Source organism: Diadema setosum, chromosome 15 (genome assembly GCF_964275005.1).
Source record: "Diadema setosum chromosome 15, eeDiaSeto1, whole genome shotgun sequence".
Lineage (NCBI taxonomy): Eukaryota > Metazoa > Echinodermata > Echinoidea > Diadematoida > Diadematidae > Diadema > Diadema setosum.
Genome location: NC_092699.1, coordinates 35,911,562 through 35,932,042, shown reverse-complemented (window position 1 = coordinate 35,932,042; position 20,481 = coordinate 35,911,562). Strand labels below are relative to the sequence as shown.

Below are 20,481 nucleotides of genomic sequence, written 5' to 3'. Positions count from 1 at the left end.
ATAGGGAGCTCTAGATCCGGAAGTCCAGAGGAAAAAAAAAATATTCAGCGCATGAGCAAAATTGCTTATCAAAATCGATCTATTTATAGCTCGCGTCGTCTGAGTTTTCAAGACGCGTTGTAGGCCATTTTCAGTCCGCTCATTGTTCTGAGAGGAGCACGCATTGCAATCGTTGTCTCAACCGTTCGCGTCGCAACTCTAGAGCTTCCTATTCTCCTCGAAGGACAGCGACTAATCGTCCCGATTTCACGAAGATGGTTTGGATTTAGACCATAGTGTAAACTTGTACCATAGTCTGAAATAAGGGTAAAATAGACGTAACTTTGACATGCGCGTATCAACGCGCGTTTGTTACTTGATGCATGTTCAGTCAGACCGCAACGCTGCTGTTAATGAGCTCAAATCAAAAATTTATCGTACGCGCAGGTTTTTGCGCATGTCCTTCTCAGCACCCGAGATTTTGCGAGATGATTCAGAGACAATGTGCATGGTCTACGAGATTCACTTATTGGCGACATGAAGATCTACTATCCGTGACTAATTGACATGGTTTGGGAATATTTGAAATAAATCACACCTTTTATTGCTTACATTATACAAAATGAGCTTATGATACCATTATTCATATCTCTGCATTATATCGATATTTTCCAAACGACTCTGAGACAAATTAGAACAAGGCTTTCTATTCATTGCCAACCCGACCCGTTCATAGGTTGAATCACCACATGAATGATAGTCAACGTTTTAGATATACCTGTTATAATAGCACACTAAGAACTGAATTGGTCCCTCGCTTAGAAAACAATAAAAATTGACAGTCTCGTCGAGTAAAAATCATAGTGTGGCAATTTGAGATACATGAATGATCATGCGCTCCCAGGTATCATTAGATAAATTACTCAGCGATGTATACAGTGGATTAATAAGGAATAATTATTCTAATACCAAAAAGAGAGCCCAAAAGAACTCATATGTGCAAACTTAGTGCTAGATCTTTTATTATTGATATGTATGCTATTTATTAATGCACTCTACTCTATCTAGTACTGTTGTGCTGGCAAAAAAAAAGTTCAAACCAAAGTTGAGCTGTCGATCAGAGTGGAGTGTTGTTCTTGTTGTTAGCAGTTGCCTGAACCTGAGCGCGTATACATACATTGTGCGCGCGCACACACACACACACCATATAGGGTCCTACCAAAGAGGTTACATATAGAACCTCTTTGGGTCCTACACTGTCATCTACACACAGTGTATTACTGTTATGTAGAGTACACGTTTACTGTCATTCCGCGAGGTGCGTTCAACTCTCCACTCAAAGGGAATTAACCAATCAGAAACGCGTGTTCGCGGCAAACTGAAATCTCGTCAAAAATTAACTGTACAACGCAATGATTTATTCGCCAACCTGACCCGTTCATAGGATCAGTCCACATAAAGTCATTATGTTTTCATAGCATGATATTTCCTCTTTCATTTTATACCTCTTCCATTTTGGTCCACCTTAATTTCGTCGGTCTAGTGTACCCCTTCAGAAGAATGAAAAATATGCAAAATTTGTGTTTTATAATTTCCTTGTTCAGTATATTTTATATGTCATAACCTTTCAAGTGGTCGAATTTCATCAAAGTACAACTCTTCAGCTCTTTATCGATGTATAAATCATGAAGATTGATAATGTCGTTTAAATTTAAAGACACTCTAAAAATGTGGTCTCCCAGCTCATTACGTATTCATGTCCGCGAGGTCCATGCATACGCGTACGATAAATGCGAAGGCTTTTCAGGACGTTGCGGTCTGACTGATGTTGACGTACGCAACATGGGCGTAAATCCCGGGGGGATGGGGGATATATCCCCCCCCCCCCTGAAATGGAGGAGGGGGGATGGCCTGTACAATCACCCCCCCCCCCCCCTGAATTTTGAGGGGAAAAAATGGAGGAAGCAGAAATGTGATTGTATCCATTTTGGCATAATGCATGACGTTTGTACGCCGGCCTTCAGACAGGTAACAGAGCTGAACAGTATTCTATCTTGTAGGGAAATGTATAATTTTCTCAAGCGCTCGCTCGCTTCGCTCGCTCGCGAAGAAAGTAACATCGACATACACTGTAAGATATGGCTCAGGCGTTGGCAACGTCAAATAGTATAGGTCTACATGTAAACATGCTATGACGCGAGTGACTGGGGACCATCTGCAAAATATGTACGAAAACATACAAACAAACAATAACAACAACTTTATCGCCATAATTGAATCCCCTCCATTTCCTGAATCATTCCTGAGAAACAACAGTGTCTGATGACTCAGTCAGGATACATCTATGGGCATACCAAGGGAAGATCAGGGACGTCGAATCTATGGGGGGCAAAGGGGCATTTGCCCCGCCCCAAAGGAAGTGTTTAGACAGACAAATCATTTATCCCCCAAGCAATTCCCGAGATGAGGACAAATCTCGAACTTTCTTAATGGAAAATTGTCCAAATATCGCCAGAACTATGCACCATATCGTGATATTGCAATCATGAACATGCAAAAGGTCCGCTATAAGATAAGGGATAAACTTTGTACACTTTTGACATAGACGTATATTCCCTAATTTATCAAAGAGTGTGCAGCAGATCTTTCACTTAACAAAAGCAACCTAATATGTAAAGAGGCGTCGATGAGGGGGGGGATGGTTCTCAAAAGTGGGACAAACAAAAGCGAAAAATATAGCTATAAACGGCAGTTTTTGGAGTGTAAAATGATAAAATTTTAAAGCTCGCTCGCTCCGCTCGCTCGCATTTAACCGCTATGCCATTCTCCTGATGTTGCTGCTAGTGATTGACAGCAGGTGCACCCAGTGCGCCCCCTTAATTTCCAAAGCGAAAATAGAGCTACAAATGACAGTTTTTAGGACTGGAAAATGTCAAAATTTTCAAGCTCACTCGTTTCGCTCGCTAGCATTTAATCAGTATGCCATTCTCCTGATTTTGCTGCCAGTAATTGCCGGCAGTTGCGCCCGGTGTGCCCCCTTAATTTCCAAAGCGAAAAAAATACAGCCACAAACGGCAGTCTTTGGTCTGTAAAATGTCAAAATTTTCAAGCTCGCTCGCTCCGCTCGCTCGCATTTAACCGCTATGCCATTCTCCTGATGTTGCTGCCAGTAATTGCCGGCAGTTGCACTCGGTGTGCCCCCTATGGGTAAATTTCCAAAGCGAAAAAGTATAGCTACAAACTGCAATTTTTAGACTGTAAAATGTCAAAATTTTCAAGCTCGCTCGCTCCGCTCGCTCGCATTTAATCGATATGCCATTCTCCTGATGTTGCTGCCAGTGATTGTGAGCAGGTGCGCCCCCTTAATTTCCAAAGCGAAAAAATACAGCCACAAACGGCAGTCTTTGGACTTTAAAATGTCAAAATTTTCAAGCTCGCTCGCTCCGCTCGCTCGCATTTAACCGCTATGCCATTCTCCTGATGTTGCTGCCAGTAATTGCCGGCAGTTGCACTCGGTGTGCCCCCTATGGGTAAATTTCCAAAGCGAAAAAGTATAGCTACAAACTGCAGTTTTTAGACTGTAAAATGTCAAAATTTTCAAGCTCGCTCGCTCCGCTCGCTCGCATTTAATCGCTATGCCATTCTCCCGATGTTGCTGCCAGTAATTGTGAGCAGGTGCGCCCCCCCCCTTAATTTCCAAAGCGAAAAATATAGCTACAAACGGCAGTTTGGGGACTGTAAAATACCAAATTTTTGAAGCTCGCTCGCTTCGCTCGCTCGCATTTAATCATTATGCCATTCTCCTGATGTTGCTGCCAGTAATTGCCAACAGTTTTTGCCCGGTGCGCCCCCTTAATTTCCAAAGCGAAAAAATACAGCCACAAACGACAGTTTTTGGGACTGGAAAATGTCAAAATTTTCAAGCTCATTCGCTTCGCTCGCTCGCATTTAATCATTATGCCATTCTCCTGATGTTGCTGCCAGTAATTGCCAGCAGTTTTCGCCCGGTGCGCCCCCCCCCCCCCCTTAATTTCCAAAGCGAAAAAATACTAGTACAGCCACGAAGGACATGTGGGACTGTAAAATATCAAAATTTTCAAGCTCACTCGCTTTGCTCGCTCGCATTTAATCGTTATGCCATTCTGATGTTGCTGCCCGATTGCCGGCAGTTGCGCCCGGTGTGCCCCCATAATTTCCAAAGCGAAAAAATACAGCCACAAACGGCAGTCTTTGGACTGTAAAGTGTCAAAATTTTCAAGCTCGCTCGCCCCGCTCGCTCGCATTTAACTGCTATGCCATTCTCCTGATGTTGCTGCAAGTAATTGCCAGCAGTTGCGCCTGATGCGCCCCCCTTAATTTCGAAAGCGAAAAAGTATAGCTACAAACGGCAGTTTTTAGACTGTCAAATGTTAAAATTTTCATGCTCGCTCGCTCCGCTCGCTCGCATTTAATCGCTATGCCATTCTCCTGATGTTGCTGCCAGTGATTGACAGCAGTTGCGCCTGGTGTGCCCCCTTAATTTCCAAAGCAAAGAATATAGCTACAAACGGCAGTTTTTGGACTGAAAAATGTCAAAATTTTCAACGCAAAGAGATTTCACCGTAGGAGGGGGAAACCCCCCTACCATACCCTCCCCCCTCGCTTGATTCGTTCCCTCACATAACCGCTCCTCCTAAGATCAAATCCTGTCTACGCCGATGATAGGCCCCATTATTTAGTAGGCCTTCACAGTGATGTCGCACAGCAAGAGCTGAAATACCACGATTTTATCATTCAATAATATATTGTGAATATTTCATTTTCTTATTGTTTTTTTAAAGAAAAGAAAATTTTCACCACAAGTAAGCACCAGATCGCTGAATTTCAGGTCTGAAAATGCAAAATCTTCCTCGTGTGGGAGAGGGATACCCCCCCCCCCCCATACACACCCTTCCCCCGTTCGGTCGTTCCCCTCCCTCTCACAGATATTTCCAAAAAAAAAAAAAATGTTTTCATACTTTTAAGGTCTGATTTTCCGCCGAAAGTCGTCTGACAAGCAAAAAAAAAAAAAAAAAAAAAAGCAACAAGAACAAAAAGTCTTTATGTTGTTGCTGCCACTTTTCTCCCACTTTATATTTCATGCAAAAGAGTGGGGCATCCGATCCCTGTAAAGTATGTGTGTGTGTGTGGGGGGGGGGGGCACAAAGCTTCTCCCCCCCCCCCCACCCCCCCCCCACCCAAAAAAAAAAAAAAAAAAGGCTGCGCCGGTCCGGTAATGGGCTTGTAATCGTGGTGATGGTGACCATCCCCCCCACTCCTCAGTATGGATTTACGCCGTTGGTACGCAATGATGTCGGCCGTTGTTTATGCAGAAAAAAAAAGGCGTAAACCATGGTATATTAGTCTAAACCACCTTCGTGAATCTGGACCATGGAGTTTCGACGATAACTAGGTTTTTAGTCTAGTCAAAGTAGGAAACGACCCGACGAAAATTGCAATGAAAACAAGTCTACTTGCAGCTATCATGGCCATAGATCTTCGTAACTACCAAGACGATATACAGGAGTACTAAAAATTGAAGAAAATTGAATGATAGAAAAGTGCCTAAATTCCAAAGAAAAAAAATTCCAAGCAAGTTTCTGATGTATATATGAACTTGTCTGTATTTCATGATCTTGACCTTGTAGAAAGTGAACATCTGTGTCTACAAAAATATTTTCCTAAATGTGTCAGTTTAGAATAATATAAAGAGAGTCTGGTCAACTCGTTTTTCGATTTATGCGTTTTGAGACCTGTGATTGGTCAAAACTGGTCCCGTAATCTTCGTGGAGCTATTATGACGTTTGAGCGTACACGCTATAATAAAACCCACGAACGCGTAATACGCTGAGTACATGGCGTATAATTTAGTATATAGTTAGCAAGACTCTCTTCGGGATACGGCACTGCGAAGTGTTTTAAAGCGCAGTGTTTACATTTTGCAACCTATTCTTATAACCAGTCTGTCGTGCCTAATATTCACGCACTGGAATCAAAAAGAAAAATGCATTTTAAATGAAACTACATACAAAGAATCAGCCTATATTCTTTAATTTGCATTATGTATAATTCAATATGGTTCGAAACATCTCGAAATGGCTTTGCACTTGCAATGAAATCGCTACAAATCGCATCTTTTGGTACATTATCGTAACCCTTTGTGACAAATACAAAACATATTCTCTCTGTCTTAGAAAGGGGCTTGAACAAAACGGAAGATAAAGATATATGAAATAAAAGATAATGCATATTTTGATATGAAGATGTAAAAACACACAAGTAAAAAGACATAACGAATGAGTGTAAATATGTATCAAAGACAATCATTATACTACAATCTATTGACAAGACTCAGATTTTTTTTTTTAAATTTGAAATACATAAACAAGCACATGTCTATAGGAGCATATTCGGCTAGTCTAACATATCAATACACAGAACGGAAAAACACAAAAGGGATAAGCTTAAATGTACATGCCAAAGACAATAAGAATCTGTAATCTACTGACAAAACTAAAAAATGTCTTTACATAAGTTAAGCAATATTTTTCGAGCGAGTGGTTAACAAAATGAAAGACACTAGATTAGTACTTTGACCACTTCTTCCCCCCCCCCCAATAGAATTACCTTCGTTTTTTCTATGTTCGACGTAATATACATAATTAAACTTCAGATTGTACATCACATTCCTTTCCCAAGTCATAACAAAGATGTTTATTTCGTAAAAGCAAACCATTCTTATGGTCAGAGACTTGTAAAATGATTACACACATTTTATCGTTACGTGTTTTACGAAGAAAAAACACAGGTAGTAATTATGTTAGAACAATGTTTAGTAAAGTCAGTAGAAATATATCAACGTTACGTCCGTGACAGCAGTGGAACGACAGTCCATGGTTCCTGCATTTACGAAACAATGACTGAGGCTCCATCTCTCTCATCCTCTATCTATCTATCTATCTATCTATCTATCTATCTATCTATCTACCTATCTATCTATAAATTCAATTCAATTCAAATAATTGATCTTCATTCTTCTTTTTCCAACAAAACATAACACATTATAAACAACGATCAGGAATGTCATCATAAACATAAACCATCGACTATCCATCTGTCTATCTGTCTATCGATCTATCCATCCATCCATCTATCAATTCAATTCATTAATTTTTATTTTCTTTTTTCAAACAAAACATAACACATAATAAACAACGATTAGGAATTACATCAGAAACATAAACCATCGTCTATCCATCTATCTATCTATCTTTCTATCTATCCCTATATCTTTATCTAAAGTGTGAAATTGGGATATTGTTGTTTGCTTGGTTTTTTTTTTTTGTGTGTGTGTTTAGGGGAACACTTGTCGCTTATCTTAAAGCAAGAAGATTTATTTCCACGACAGGGGGCCAAACAAAGCTGATCTCTTAGTACAAGCAGGAGAGGGTGGCATAGCGCTGCGAGTTAGCGTTCTCATCCCGGCGTGATACCTCAATGCGTTACAGACCATGAAAGTGTAACCAACATAAAAAAATGGAGTCAAAAGGGGCCTGAGCTTTCGATCCCAGCACAATCTTCGTCAGAGGCAAAATGACAAACAAGCAGGGAAAGCAATCGCATACATATAAGGACTTCACACAACAAGAACAGACAGGGACAGGGTCGGTAAATAGAACAAAGAAAACAAAGGAGAGGGTGGGAGGCCATGGGCAAGGATCCCAACAGGTAAAGGGTCACTCTCATGTGTGTGTATACTACAAATGATGCACCTACTGGCTGAACATTAATTGAATGTGCCATGCTGTATAGCAGAAGAACTGTCAGTGAGGGAGGGTACTTCAACAAAGACGATAAGATCCTTGAGGTTGTGGGGCGTGCGGGCGTCGGTGTGCCAGGATGGGAGTATCTGGGATGGCCTGTAAGAGACGATCAGAGGTGTGAAAGATATGGTGATTATCAAGAAGGATATTGTGGAGAGAGGGTAGACTGGAATGGAAAGTGGTCACGAAGGGTATTCTGTCAGTGGTGTCCTGCTTGTTGGTTTTTGGTTTGAGAACTTCAGATCTGGGGAGAGAACGAACTTTGTTGATGGCTTGTTGAACTCTCCTGGGACTGTAACTCCTGGCTTCGAGATGTCTCTTCAGGTTCCTGGCATGGAAAGAAAACTGGAAATGGAAAAGAATCCTCAGAGCAGATACGGCGAAGTCTGAGGGCTTGACTGTAAGGGATACTGGTTTTGCAGTGGCGGGGGTGGTAGCTGGCTGAGTGAAGGTGCTAATGGGTATCTGTGGGTTTAGTGTACAGAGTGGTGGTGACATAGATTATGGTTAGAATCCTTTGTAACGGTGACATCAAGGAAGTTGGTCTCTTCTTGGGAGAAATCAGAAGTGAATTTGATGGTTCTGTGGAAAGAATTGATGTGGTCAGTGAAAGTATGGAGGCTTTCTTCCTCCCTGGTCCAGATGAACAAAATGTCACCGATGTAGCGCCACCAAATCCAAGGACGATATGGGGTTGAATGTAACATCTGCTGCTCTAGCACTCTTTCCCTTTCTTTATTCCTCTGGTGTTCCTTATCTTCTTTGATGTTGCCTCCCTATTCATCCCTTTCCTTCAATGGTTGCCCCCATGATCCTCATAATCATTACTGACCCTCCTCTGCTTTTGTCTGTCCGCGCTCCTGCTCTAATTCCCCTCCCTTTATCTGTTGGGGTCCGTGCTCATGACCTTCAACCCTTTCCTTTATTTTCTTTGTTCTATGTACCAAGCCCATCCCTGACTGTTCTTGTTGTATGAAGTCCTTATTATGTGATTGCTTTCCCTGCTTTTTTGTCATTTTGCCTCTGACGAAGATTCTGCTAGGATGGAAAGCTCAGCCCCCTTTTGACTCCATTTTACTCCATTGGCTCGCCTTTATTGTATAAACAGTTTTTAACTCTTTTTTTTATGCCTCCGCCACGAAGTGGTGCCGGAGGCATTATGTTTTCGGGTTGTCCGTCCGTCCGTCCTTCCGTCCGTCCGTCCGTCCGTCCTTCCGTCCGTCCGTCCGTCCGTCCGTCCGTCCGTAATGAATTTTGTGGACAAGGTAACTATCGAAACCTGTTGAGGTATCCTAATGAAACTTGGCATGTATGTGTATTAGGGGGTGAAGTTGTGCCTATCAACTTTTGGGTGCACATGCTCAAGGTCAAAGGTCAAAAGGTCAAGGTCAAATATATAAAATTTCACTATTTCCACCATATCTAGTGAATGCCTGAAGATATTTTCTTGAAACTTAGTGTATACATGTATTACCCAATTAAGATTCTCTGGTGAAAGTTTGGGTCATGAGGTCAAAGGTCAAAGGTCAAAAGGTCAGGGTCAAATACATAAAATTTTACTATTTCCACCATATCTATTGAATGCCTGAAGAGATTTTCTTGAAACTTAGTGTATATATGTATTACCCAATTAAGATTCTCTGGTGAAAGTTTGGGTCATGAGGTCAAAGGTCAAAGGTCAAAAGGTCAGGGTCAAATACGTAAAATGTCACTGTTTCCACCATTTATCTATTGAATGCCTGAAGAGATTTTCTTGAAACTTAGTGTATACATGTATTACCCAATTAAGATTCTCTGGTGAAAGTTTGAGTCATGAGGTCAAAGGTCAAAAGGTAAAGTAAAAATATTAAAACTTCTTTTTTTTCTCCGTACCTTGGAAAATTGTTCAAGGTATCTTCATGGAACATAGTATATACATGTACTGACTGGAAGTGATTATCTAGAGAATGTAGGGTTCATGGGGTCAAAGGTCAGGGGTCAAAGGTCAAGTGCAAGACTTCAAAATTTTACTATTACCCTCATATTTATGCAATGCCAGCAGGGTTATTTTTTACACTTGGTGTATGCGTGTGTAACCTTATAGAAATTCTATGGAAAGTTTTTTTTTTCTCTTTTTGCCTCAAAGGTCAAAAGGTCAAAGATCAAGTGAAAGTGCTGAACTAACTTTTTCCTCCATATCTCGGAAGTGGCTCAAGTTACCTTGAAACTTAGTACATATTATGCATGTTCTACCTGAAAGTAATTATCTTATGAATTTTAGGGTCAAGGGCCAGATGAAAATGGTAACAATTTACTATTCAATTCAGAAATTGCTCTTTTTCTCCACACCTGTACCTTGAAAATTACTCAATGCCTAAATGTATGAATGGGTCAAAGTCAAGTTAAAGTCCTTAAATCCCTAGATACATGCTCTCCTATTCATCCAATTAAACCTACGTCAAGGAAGGTGAACATTCAACACATTTGTGACAAACTTGTCATTCCAATATTTTACCAATTTTGTGAAAATGTAATCACACAGTGTCCACATGTACTATCTAGACCTATTGGGAAAATCATGCATTATGGCGGAGGCATACCAGTCGCCAAAGCGACATTTCTAGTTTTTTTTTTTTTTTTTTTTTTTTTTTTTTTTGTTGCTACAACATAAAAACTAGTATTAGATATGCAATGTACGTATGGAATCCAGTTTGGAATAAGCAGTGTATGTCAACATGGCATAATAACATCCGTATAAATGATAATAAAGGGGCAGTTGAAAATTGTACCTTTCGACATTAGTATATAGGAACAGAAAGTGAATGCACTGTAGGCTATAGAAACTAGAACTCACGGCGGGACATGCAGGCCTCTTACACTGTCCCAGCGAGACCCCGGAAATCTCTGTCACATACGAGTAGTGGTTATGAATAATTATGATAAGCAACATGAATATGTAGTTTGGAATGCAAGTTGGAACAATTGTATGTTTGTCTGTAAACCGAGTTTGTTGGAGCAAGAAGAAAAAAGAATAAGAAGAGGAGGAGGAGGAGGATAAAGGGAGGAAAAAAAAAAAAGAACAACTCACGTATAGACACATGTAAGTAACACGCGGCCAGACCACACTATGTTCACTTTATAAAACGTTAGCTACAAGGCCATGACATATTATTGTCACCTCTGTGGTGAATGCATGAAACTTCAGGAACATGATAAAACTAAGAGTGTATTGCAATGTACTTGGCAAAACTTTCTTTGAAAACAAAAATAATGTACGTTAATGCTCATTGTGCTCAGGAAACGCAAACCTCATATGCATGATGTACTGATTGAAAAGCAGTATACAACTAATATCTTGTAAGATAACCAAGAAATTGTGGTAACAGGATTAAACGGGAAGGAACGCTTGGCTGTGTATGTTCACAAATTGCCAAATGAAATGAAATGCTAATAAGAAAGACTTGGATGGATCTAGGTTATACATATATCGCAGACAAATTATATGCTGTCGTCTCAGTCATAGTGAGGGTCATACACTGTACATGAATAGGAGAAATTCACTTTTTACTTCGGTTTTGATTATTTTTTGTGGCCTGTGTCTTTGTTGTGTTGTACCACCTCTGTTTCCTTGTGCTACAGTGACAGTGATCTTATAGCACATTTCAACAGAGGGCGCAAGAGATTTAACCTGTGAACTCTGGATACAAGTTAGAAGAGGTGGGGGGGGGGGGGGGAGGGAGGGACGCTTCAACTCTCCTTGTGGCACCACTCTCCTCATGGCACCACTCCCCGCATCTCCCCTGCAGCGAATCGAACAGTTATGGTATGTTATGGTGTGATACTGCTGTAACATAGACGGGGCTTTCCCGTCAAATCCTGCAAAATGTCGTGCCAACCTTAATCACGTTGAAGAAAACCTCAATAATTTAGAGCCAGTGCTCTTATCAAATATCAGTAAACTAGGAAGTGTATTTAAAAAAAAACCCTCCCTGTCAAAGGTATAGGACATTAACCTATCTGATAATGTTCATCATTAATACTATTGGCACCTTTTTATGCCAATTTTTGATGGGATTTTCCCCATTTCTACCAAAAGATGGTGCGTTTTATTTCAAATAATATCTCTTAATGGGATGGGGGAGTTTTTGTGCAATGCGTATTCTTTACGTAAACTGGGATGATAAAACCAGGACAAAGAAATATATAACTTGGAGCATGGATTTCAATCTTCGATGTGCACGCGTACTCACTACAGACCTCACAAAGCAGAATCTTACAATACAACACAATACAATACAATACAATGCAATACAATACAATACAATACAATGCAATGCAATGCAATACAATACAATATAATACAATACAATACAATACAATACAATACGATACGATACGATACAATACAATACAATACAATACAATACAATATATTACAATACAATACAACACAATACAATAATGTATGTTCGGAGTTAGCTCATGGGCACATTGGTCCGAATGATCTTTCTTTTTTCTCAGTCGGTTAGGGGCACTTCACTCGTTTTCAGAGCGATTAATGCAGATGTTTTACTTAACAGTTGATGGAATTCATCAGTCCTGTCCAAACAAAGAAAGATCAGATCACCAGAATGATCCGCCAATAAACACTTGGGAAAGCATCCATTTCATTATTTTGCATTGGTTATATTAAAAAGCACTTTCTGTTGATATTGCCAAACCACGTATACCAATTTTGCTGTCAGGTGGATGGGCTGGCAAGCAGCATTTGTAAGGATTGTATGTATAATCATTACATCAGAGATGCTTATCTCAGTAAATTAAAAAACCAACATGCCTGTTGGTACAAATGACCTTTTTTCTGCTCATGCGCAAAGAGGAACTCGGAACTGGCTTATACTATACGATACGATGCAGTGAATGTTTGATAGGCTCTTCCCGTGAGGCTCAGGGAGCTTACAATAAAAAAGGATTAAACCTTTAAGGTTATATGAGAAAAGTAAGGCTTTCTTAACATGTGATAAGATTTGATTGGATCTTGTTGACTGTCGATCCGACGAGCGTATCTGTGTATTTGGCCCTTTGTCAGCATGACCATTACTGAGGACTGGTTCCCCACGAGCCGACCGCGACGAGCAACTGCACAATCTGTCTATTACACATAGGGAAAATGGTTGTAGCCTCTCGCATACATTGCAGTTTATATAATTATCCACTATATTTCGGACAAATGATTTGACAATGGTAGGTAATGGCAGAATGATACTGATCTAAACCTAACTAGTTCAATCTTGTGTTAAGAGAAAAGACATTCATCCCTAGGTATAGTTAATTATGGTGCTGTTTGGCCTGGCTGGCTGGAGAGATCTGTGTTGTTTGTATCCAGATTCGGAATAATAGTAGGATTCAAGATGAAATAAAGATAATAATAGGCGTAATGATAATAGTAATGATGATGATAATGATAATGATCATGGTCTTGATAATAATGATTATGATAATAATGATAATAATGATAGTGAAACCAATAAGGATAACATTGATAATGATAGTAATGTCTTTTTCTATCCAGGGAAGCCTCTACAGTGTTGACACCGCTCTACCAGAGGGACTTGCCATTAACATTTAATACTTCATGGCTTTGCCAAATACCCATTCATAGTCGAGAGGGAATATGGAGGGTAAAACATCATGTCCAAGGACGGATTTTCAGTGAAACTTGAGATCATAATTGAACGAAAGCCAGATTTAGATATGCGCTCCATTGATTTGGTTCCAACCAATCAGAGCACGAAGAATTTGAGTGAAATTTGGGTTTTTACAAAGCTCCGCCTAAGCGTTTTGTTATAAATCCTGTGAACTTGCAGTGTCGTTTCATCAGGCAGCTGGACCGTGAGCAGAATTTCAACCAACTCCTTCAACTGTCGACCTTGCAACTTTCTTCCACTGACGGCCTTTCATCAACTATTCGACCTTATCATGGAGAAATCAGGATCACAGGTAATCTTTCTAGACTGACTTATAAGATCACAGAAATGATTTGAAAACATTATTCGCACTTGGTTTTGTTTGTGTTTTGAAGAGCAGTTTTTTTTTTTCTCTCTTTCTCCATTCTGCTAAACTAGATAATATTATGCATACGTAGATAGGTTTAATGGGCTGCCACGTGTTCAGGCATACACTTATAGTGGCAGTCCTTCTACTGCATAATTTCTTAGGTAATTATATGTAAATTTGGTAATGCAATATATTTTGGTAATGGAATATATGTATACATCTATCTTTTCCGACTTCTGTTGATGATGATTTTTCGAGATAATGTGAAAACTTACGAAATATGAAAGTGCATATGATTAAAAGTTGAATTCAGAGTTTATTATTGATGCTTGATGATTTATAGTAAACCTTGATTTCCTCGTAAAATTCTTTATGCTATTTAACATTTTATTTCAAGTGGATTATAAATATCTCGCGGAAAATTGAAGGCTGAATCATCACGTTAACAAATCTACGATACCGTCCCTTTAAAGCCTCCAGGGTTCACTTCTCTTCATTCAAACTTAAACGCCCAAATACCTCAAACTTACCCCTCTTCTCCTCTCCCCCTCCCCTCCCCCTTCTATTGCCTACCATAGTGCGACATACCCTCGGCTCTGCCACCATACGCCAAGATGGGAGCAGATACGGCGCCACCCAGAGGCTCGCGTTTCGCCTCGTGGAGGACCCCCTGTACCGCTGTACTCATCACAGCTCTTCTTGTAGCCGGTGCCATCACAATCACTGCAATGACTCACAAGGGAAGTGCTCACTGTCAGCAACCTGCCAGCAATAGTCGCCCTGCTGGGGCACGCGATCAAGTCCTGGATCATGATGCTGTGAGTTCAAAGACACTGTAGTTTATAAATTCCATTTTGATTATGGTCAGGGTGAAAATTGTCATAATATTTTCCCAAATATTTCGTAGCATTGATTCAACCTTAGATTAATATTATTTTATATTTTCCACTGTGGTTATAAGGCCACATTTTGTAAACTCACATTACGCAGATAATCATATTTCACGGATGGCACTAAATTTCGTAAATGCAGATTACATTTACAAACTTTGACGAAGACCAAGAAAGCGTAAAAGACAACAATAGGTAGAGAAATTGAGACTATTGTTTTCCTCTCAAGTAAATTAACATCTACTCATTTTTTTTTGGCCAAAATTAATCAATTAGGAACTTCATTTTTATATGATCAAACTGCATTACTTGGTTTATTTTCATGTCGTCATAACAAGTTTGTTAAAGAAACAGTTTACCGATCTACACTCAGCAAAAAAGGAAGTAAACACTTTTTCTTACACACAATAGTTTTCATAGAATATTTTGATCAAAACCATTGTAAATACCATGTTAAAGGTTATCTAATTGGCTGTCAAACTGGTAGGTGACCCCATGGAAGACCAGCTAAACGTAGCTGAATATGGGCCATCCAGCCATCTTCTTAGATGGAAATGAACAAACAAACAAACAAACAAACAAACAAACAAACAAAGGGAAATGTCATGCATGAGTGAACACATTAATTTTTGTCCTTCAAGACACGAAAGTAAAAATGGCAAAAAATGACATTTTTTGTGCATTTGCAAACGCCCTTCAAGGTAGCAATGATAAAACAGACCAATTTAACATAGTGAGAGACATGAATGTTTTCTGTCAAATCAAACTTCAAATGACACAGGAGAAAGCCGCAAAGGTGATAAGATTTGCAGACTTTCTTTATTTCATTCTTTTGATTTAGGAATTTAAGAATTCATGAGACAAATTCAAGAAACAAATATATTTCTTTTTCTTTTATCTGTTCTTAATTTGAAATAACCAGTCATAACATTTGAAATTTCCTCAATTTTTGTTGCTATTACCTCTTTCATGCCATTTACATTTGGATTTGACACAAGATTCTTAATATTCTCCATCATTTTTTCCTTTCTTTGTCTTTGCGGGATACAAAGTTATTACAGAGATCACAGGATGATTTTTGAAACTTAATATTTTCTTTTGTTTTGACTAGTATTTTGCTGTCATTGTTACATGGAAGAGCACAAACGCATGAATGAAAATTTGTCCATTTTTTGCAATTCTTACTTTTGTGCTATGAAAGAGAACAACGAATGTGTTCACTCATGCGTAGAGATTGCCTTTTTTTATTGACCTACCAGGTTGAAAGCCAATTGAATTATTTTTAACCTGGTATATAAAATGTTAAAATTCAGCCAAATTCTCTATGAGAAATATAAACTTTAAAAAGTGTTCACTTTCTTTTTATTTTGCTGAGTGTATATTAATGTATAGGACGGTTTCTTATACATGTACGTTAAAATTGTGCCTCTCAGTTCTCTATGCAGTACCATCTTATCTGATAAAAGTTTCATAGAAACTGATTTTTTTTTTTAAGAATCAGAATATTGGCTGAACCTTCTAATATCGTGCTCAAACACAAGTCGCTACGTCAAAATAACAGACTAACCCTGTAGACTCAAGGCTGTGTTTACAAACTGGGAGTTGATGGTCGTTTCAATAGAGAAGCTCTGTACACAGTACCACCGATGTCAAACCATTGAAAAATCGACGGGAGATTCAGGCCCTGACAATCATCTTTAAATTGCTCCATAACCTCGCCCTGATTCACAGTCTTGCAGGATTCAGTTTAGATCTCAGCCTTATTACAATCTCCGAAATGAAAACACAACTGTTGTTCTTCCAAAAGCACGAACCAATTTTCTAAGAAAAAGTAAATTATATTATTTAACGTTTCTCAGCTTTTTAATAGTCTCCCTACAGCTCTTAGGACAATTAATGATATTAAATTATTTATAACAGAAATGAAGAAAAGATTTGTATGATTGCAATAATTTATATTCAACTTATATCCAAGTATTAATTCTGTACATCTAAATATTTTCTCATAGAACAGGTCTGTCAAATCATTTGACCCCCCCCCCCCCCACACACACACACACACACATCCCGTCTAGTTAAAAGCTCGTCTGTTATTTAAGAACGTCTAAATCTGTTTGCATAGTGCTGGTATGATTGTCCATTTTCCAACCTTTGTATATTTCTGTATAATTATTTTCCTTAGTTCTCGTTTTGATTTCTTTTGTTCATTGTATTACTCTTTTCATGTTATACTTTGTATACTTTGTGACTTTGTGACTTTTTTTTGGCGTTCGTTTGCAATGATTATTTCACGTTCTTATTTGCATTTTCTGCATTGTATGATTTTTATATTTTGTTATCATTTCACGTAACTTTTAGCTGATTGCAAGCTTTTTACCGTTGTTAAATAAATAAACTCAAACTCAAACTCATACTGACAATAACTGATCACGTGATTTGCAGACTGGGCACGTGGAGCTGAGGGGTAGAAACGGGGAGTCCGCCTCCGAAACCATGACCTACAACAGCGCCCTCAACACTATTCTCATCAACGCTCCTGGTAACTTCAGCGGCAGCTCGCCGGCCACGATCGCGATCGACTTCGATCGGGTGAGTTCAATTTCGGGCTGCTACCTCTATATTTGCGTTTTTTATTTGTTTGTTTTTTCATGATGTGCAATACCAACATGATAAATATACCTTTACATAAAATGTGATACAATTAACAATGGAATCGTCCACTTCGGCGACTGTACGGTCTCCATTTTTCGTCTCATCTTTCGTTTCATTTCTTTGTTCATTCCTTCCTCTTTGAGTCGACTTTTTTTCAAAATTAATTGTGATTTTGTGCAAATTGTGCACTCTGGAACTTTTTGATTTGTTATGGCTTGTTTTTGTTGGATGTGTGGTGGGTGTTTTGGTGGTAGGGTCTCGGTCCATGCGTATTGTCTTCATCATCGCTGTATTTGACGAATTGTTAAAATTAGAATTGTTTGGAACAGAACACACATGCACGGGGACAAAGTGCAATATTCAGTGAGTTGATTTATGTATTTTGGTCAGCGTGTATTGGTCATTTAGTTATATTGTTCTGTTTTCTTTTGCATATATTGTGTATGACGATTTTTATGCCTGAGTGCATGACAATATGACAAGACTTGAATCATGGATCTTGAATCTTCGCAACATGTTTTTCACACTCTTGACGTTTCTATAAATTGAATGGAATAAAATATATGAGAGCTTTTAGACCACCATCCCAGGAAAACAAAATAAATACATCGGGGGGGGGGGGGGGTGGGGAATACTCCACACCTTCCGACCCAGCTCTTGCAGTTCCACCGGTCCTCCTCATAGGTTCATATTAATCAATAGTCGCGGCTCTTTGGGTGTAATAGCAATATCATCGATTTACCTTGAAAATTATATGGTGTTTTTTTTTTTTTAAAGTCATATGCAAGGACAGTTTTGTTTAATGATAAGTATGAAATGTTTCCTCACCCCCATTAATATTCCCAGATAACTAGACAAATCATCATGTCACAGGAAAAAGGCTGCGAGTTCGTCCTGTTGTTGTTGTTTTTTTGTGTGTTAGACGCATCCTCATGAAGTCTGTATGAACTTTTTAACTGAATGTATCAAAATTGTTCCTACAAATTCTTCCGGCAGAATGTGGTGTTCATGAATATCCATGATCAGAATTCGTGCGTGGGTTTCGCCCTTGAAGACAAACTGGCACAGATGGCAAAGAACTTCACCAGGAACAAGGAACATAATCAGGTATCATTAAAAAGTTTATGTGTGCTATTGTGAATACACGTGCGTGTTAGTGTGTGTGTATGTATAATAATAGGTGTACCTGTGCTATGGCGTCTTGTCCCCTACCGGCGGTTTCACGCAGTGAGGCGATCTTCAGGCAGACTGGCTTTCACTGTGCTGTGCTTTAAATGTGTTTATGTGGCGCGGTGGATCGGATGGACGCTTGGATGGTTTGACGGTTCCTCAGTCTACATTTTGATATGAGTTCGGAACTTTTGCGGAACGCATTTTTGTTTCGGATGATTATAACCTTCTCATCAAAGCAGACATTAAAGTCTAGATTTTTTTTTAGGATGTCCCACTTTCGCGTGAAATTTTCATGTTTGTCTTTCATGCTCTAGATAAACTTTGAGAGATGGGTCTCATTTTTGTATTTTTAGGCTTGATCGATTTGACATGGTTCCTGTATTAAGTCATTTAACGATACAGGAAACATGTCAAATCGATCAAGCTAATGTGCATATGTTACGATGTGTCTGTGTTCATATGAATTTGTGTGTGTGCAAAGTAATTCAATAATGAAGAGGTTTGAGGGAGCAAATCACATTGTTACCGGAAGTGGAGTTGTCGTTGTGGGTGTGGAGGTGTGACAGTCGTCCATGCTATCTGCCGTTACTGTTTTTAAAACTTAATCAGTGTCTGCAATTTACGTTGAAAAGGAAGGTCAACATGACGTCCTGTTTGATGTTACGAGAATTTATTATACTTAAGTGCCTGTTGATCCGTTCGCCTCTCAAAACAAGTGCTGTCTCTCAAATATCTACCCCCATCTATTACACATGCCTGCTTCTAATTTGTGTGCGTGTGTGTGCGTGTGTGTGTGTGTGTCTGTTCCGTATAGTGCATGATGTTGATTTGAGTTTATTTAATCAATCTAGCAGAGTACTTTATTTTTTCTTTCCCATCGACTGTTTGTTTATTCAGGTCATCGACCTGGTCTCGAGCAAGATGGAGACAGAGAATTACCGTGTCGCAGGAATAATTCCGGCTGACTACGTCCAGGCCGCCAACGGACCTATCATCCGCGGGATGTGCAGCGGCCGAATCTCTCAGTGGCTGGAGGTGGGGACCGATGGAGAGATGTCAGGAAGGCGGGAGAAACGTCGGAGCCTTATGTGTTGCTTTTATGTTTTTGGTATCAGAATATGTCTTTAAAAGTTGCAGACCGAGACGGTCTCACGGTCTCATATCGCTCTATCTACTGTCTCAATTCTTATAGTTTGTGAACTAAAGTCCATGATTACGTGTCCTTTTTGCCATCCCTGAAAATCGGATCACTTTCCTAAGCTAAGCTGGCATGTTGTATAGAAGTAATTCAAACCTTTCGTCAGAATGATAAAACTGGGAACATTTTTTTTTTTTAATGACGGAGCGAAATACAATAGATTACTACCAGAGTTATTCGGACCCTGAAAAATTCCCAAATTCTCCGTTCAAAAGGAAAGCGTTTTTTCGAGTGACATGATGTTATTTTTTCATTTATTTCCCCCAAACTGCGAAATAAATCACCGTAAGATTTCATACCAGACGATAGGAAACAATCATGTGAAGTATTTTGTAAACCATGCAAACTTTCATTACATTTTGGAAAAGGAATATAAGACACTCAAGTGAGATTCTAATTGAGAAACTGAAGATCCAGAAAAATCTGATTTGCCAAATTATACTACCAGACCTTTGTTTGTTTGTGTGATTTTCATAAGTGACAGAGAGTTGATGTACACGACCGATGTTAAATATTGGGTTGTAGTTACCACTAGGGCTACTCCTGATATTTCTATATGAATGATACTATATTGCATTACACAGATTTTGAACAATGTTCTTGTGGGGACAAGGCTTTGCTATCAATACTCACAATTAGATCATATAAGTATACCATCAAGTATATCATTTGCCTATTAGTTGACTTGAGATGATTGTACTTTCACGTTTCG

The 20,481-nt window shown here is 39.2% G+C and overlaps 1 protein-coding gene across 1 annotated transcript; it reads left to right on the top strand.

Annotated features, from left to right (window-relative positions):
- The first annotated feature begins 13,708 nt into the window (after nucleotides 1–13,708).
- Nucleotides 13,709–19,699, top strand: LOC140238717 (uncharacterized). The gene is made up of 5 exons (XM_072318613.1): nucleotides 13,709–13,799; nucleotides 14,435–14,674; nucleotides 17,189–17,335; nucleotides 18,395–18,505; nucleotides 19,469–19,699. Exons 1-5 carry the CDS (start codon nucleotides 13,779–13,781, stop codon nucleotides 19,697–19,699), a joined length of 750 nt encoding a protein of 249 aa, XP_072174714.1. The 5' UTR covers nucleotides 13,709–13,778.
- Nucleotides 19,700–20,481: the final 782 nt, after the last annotated feature.